General features: G+C 44.8%; 1 protein-coding gene across 1 annotated transcript; it reads right to left on the bottom strand.

Moving 5' to 3' along the window:
* Positions 1-464: 464 nt before the first annotated feature.
* Positions 465-1,169, bottom strand: LOC145970905 (uncharacterized). Its single transcript, XM_083098367.1, has one exon. The coding sequence runs from the start codon at positions 1,167-1,169 to the stop codon at positions 465-467; it is 705 nt and encodes a 234-aa protein (XP_082954493.1).
* Between the last annotated feature and the right edge of the window lie 1,590 nt (positions 1,170-2,759).

Raw genomic sequence — 2,759 nt, 5'->3', positions numbered from 1 at the left:
TTTTTTTATTCAGGTTGGCAATACGATTGTTATAACTCTCGTAGCGTTTACACGTCTTCTTAAAGCCGGATTTGTAAGTCTATTCCTTTTCCTCAGCAGCAGTAGCGTTACTACAACTGGTGTAATAACATCGGCGTAAAGCACGGTTTACACGACATCTAACACTATAGGGAGTCAGGTTATTAAAGACCTCCTATTAACTGTCGTTCGATGCCGGGTGGATTGATACATTCAGTTTGTCTTTATAAAAATATATTTTACAACAAAGGAATTTACAACTATGGTTTCAGTCTTTGGTAACTTGCGTCCGCTTCGGACGACGAGACACACTAGAGTGAGTGCCTCTATGTCTTTGGTGGATCGGGGCGAGGTATGTGATGGCGCTAGTGCGTTCGTAAACCCATTCATCTGTATTTTGTCCAGATGGAGGGACGCCACAATCACTCCCCCCTTAGTGACTCCGTTCATGGAGTCGCGAATCTAATTTTTCGTGCAAGATGTCCTTTCTCTGTCTCAGCTGGCGAAGGTTCTGGAAGGGAATTATCCTCAGATAGTTGTTGGTTCTCCCTAGCCCTTTCAATGAACGCCGGCTTCAATCTGTCAATGTTGATCTCAGTCGGTCGGTCCTTGTAGTTGATCCTGTACAAAAAATCAGTCAGTCTTTTGATTATGGGAAAAGGTCCTTCATATGGTTGTTCTAGGGATCTGGTCGCTCGATCGACCCTGACGAAGACATGTGTACAGTCCTCCAACTCCTTGTGAACAAAGGCCTTTTGTTTGATGTGATGCGCTGTGGGCTTCGGTCCTACTCGCCGCATTCGCTCGCGTAGTTTCTGCAGGAACATGTCCGGGCATCCTGTGGGCTCCTCGGCTGCGAAATATTCACCGGGTACCTGTAGTGTTTTTCCGTAGACCATCTCTGCTGCGGATGTCTTAATGTCGTCCTTGTAACTGTTTCGCAATCCTAAAAGTACCATAGGAAGTACATTAGTCCAATCCGTGGTGCCGTGACACATGATTGCTGCCTTGAGCGATCGGTGCCATCGCTCGATCATCCCATTTGCCTGCGGGTGATACGCTGTCGTTCGGATTCTCCGACTTCCTATTAGCTTGACCATCGCTTCAAACATTGCTGACTCGAACTGCGCTCCTCTGTCGGTTGTAATCATGTATGGTGCTCCGAATCGTGCGATCCATGTATTAATGCGTCTGTTACAGTGTCCGCTGATGTGTCCGCTATTGGTGTAGCTTCCGGCCATCTTGTTGTCCTGTCGATCATGGTTAAACAGTACCTCATTCCTTTAGAGTTGGGTAGCGGTCCTACGATGTCTAGGTGTACGTGTTGGAACCTATCGTCCGGGACTGGAATTCGCTCTGGAATTCTGTGATTGTGTCTGTGGACTTTCGCTCTCTGACACGGTAAGCATGTCTTGGCCCAGTTAGCAATATCTTTCTGCATACCGGGCCAAACGAATCTTTGTGCGATTGTTTTCTTTGTTGTCCTTCCACTTGGGTGTGACAGATTATGTATGTTGTCGAAAATTTGCTTCCATAATACTCTCGGTACGTATATTCGAATTTCCTTGTCGACACTGCAGTATATGGTTTTGTCTCCTCCGTCTAACCGTAGTGGCCTTAGTGAGAGTGATGTCTCAGTCTCCAGTAGAGCTCTGAGTTCCTCGTCTTTCTGCTGTTCCTCGTAAAGTTCGTCTGTTGTGACGATAACTGGTAGGTTGACTGCTTCTACTCGTGACAGTGCATCCGCTACCTGGTTTTCATGCCCTGCAATATGGACAATATTAGTAGTAATCTGACTTATAAAGTCTAATTGTCTCCTTTGCCGTTCAGAGGCTTTATTAGAAGCTTGTGAGAACGCGTATTGTAGTGGTTTGTGATCCGTTAACACAACTACGTTTCGTCCTTCTGCCATGTGTTGAAAGAATTTTAATGCGGAATAAATTGCTAGGAGTTCTCTGTCGTATGTGCTATAGTTTTGTTGTGCCTCAGATAACTTCTTAGAGAAGAATCCTAATGGCTTGTATTCTCCCTCTTGATACTGCTCCAATACCGCTCCCATAGCTACGTTGGAAGCGTCTGTTCTGAGGAGTAGTTTGGCGTTTCCTCGTGGATGAACCAGTAGGGTAGTCTCTGCTAAACGTCTTTTACTTTCATGAAAGGCTTCCTCTGCTTGTGTAGTCCACTCTATTGGCCGCTTGTCACGTTTCTTCGCTCCTGTCAGGTATCCGTTTAATGGAGCTAGAATGGCTGCTGCATTTTTGATGAATCTGTGATAGAAGTTGATGATCCCAAGATATCTCCTAAGCTCTTTTATATTGTTCGGCTTCTTGAAATCAACGATGGCTTTTACTCTATCATTCGTCGGACGTATTCCTTCTTTGTTGACTGTGTATCCAAGATATTCGACCTCTTTTTCCGCAAATTCGCTTTTTGTCACGTTGATAGATAGTCCGTGCTCCTTTAAACGTTGAAATATTTGCTCGAGATGTCTTCGGTGTTCCTCTTCGTCTCTTGATGCTACCAACAGATCGTCGATATAGCCGTGACAAAAGTCGAGTCCTCTTAGAACTGCGTCAATAAATCTTTGGAAAGTTTGCGTTGCGTTTCGCAAACCAAATGGCATTCTGTAAAATTCATACAATCCGAATGGTGTAGTTATTGCAGTTTTATGGCAATCTTCTTCCGCTACTGGAATCTGAAAGTATGCTTTCACAAGATCTATTTTGGAGAAAACGGTGCAT

The sequence above is a fragment of the Camponotus vicinus genome, unplaced genomic scaffold, assembly GCF_025532165.1.
Source record: "Camponotus vicinus isolate PSW18456_S1 unplaced genomic scaffold, iyCamVici1.0 SCAF_1, whole genome shotgun sequence".
In the NCBI taxonomy this organism is placed as follows: Eukaryota; Metazoa; Arthropoda; class Insecta; order Hymenoptera; family Formicidae; genus Camponotus; species Camponotus vicinus.
The sequence above is the reverse complement of the archived record's forward strand: the minus strand, read 5'-3'. Positions and strand labels throughout refer to the sequence as shown.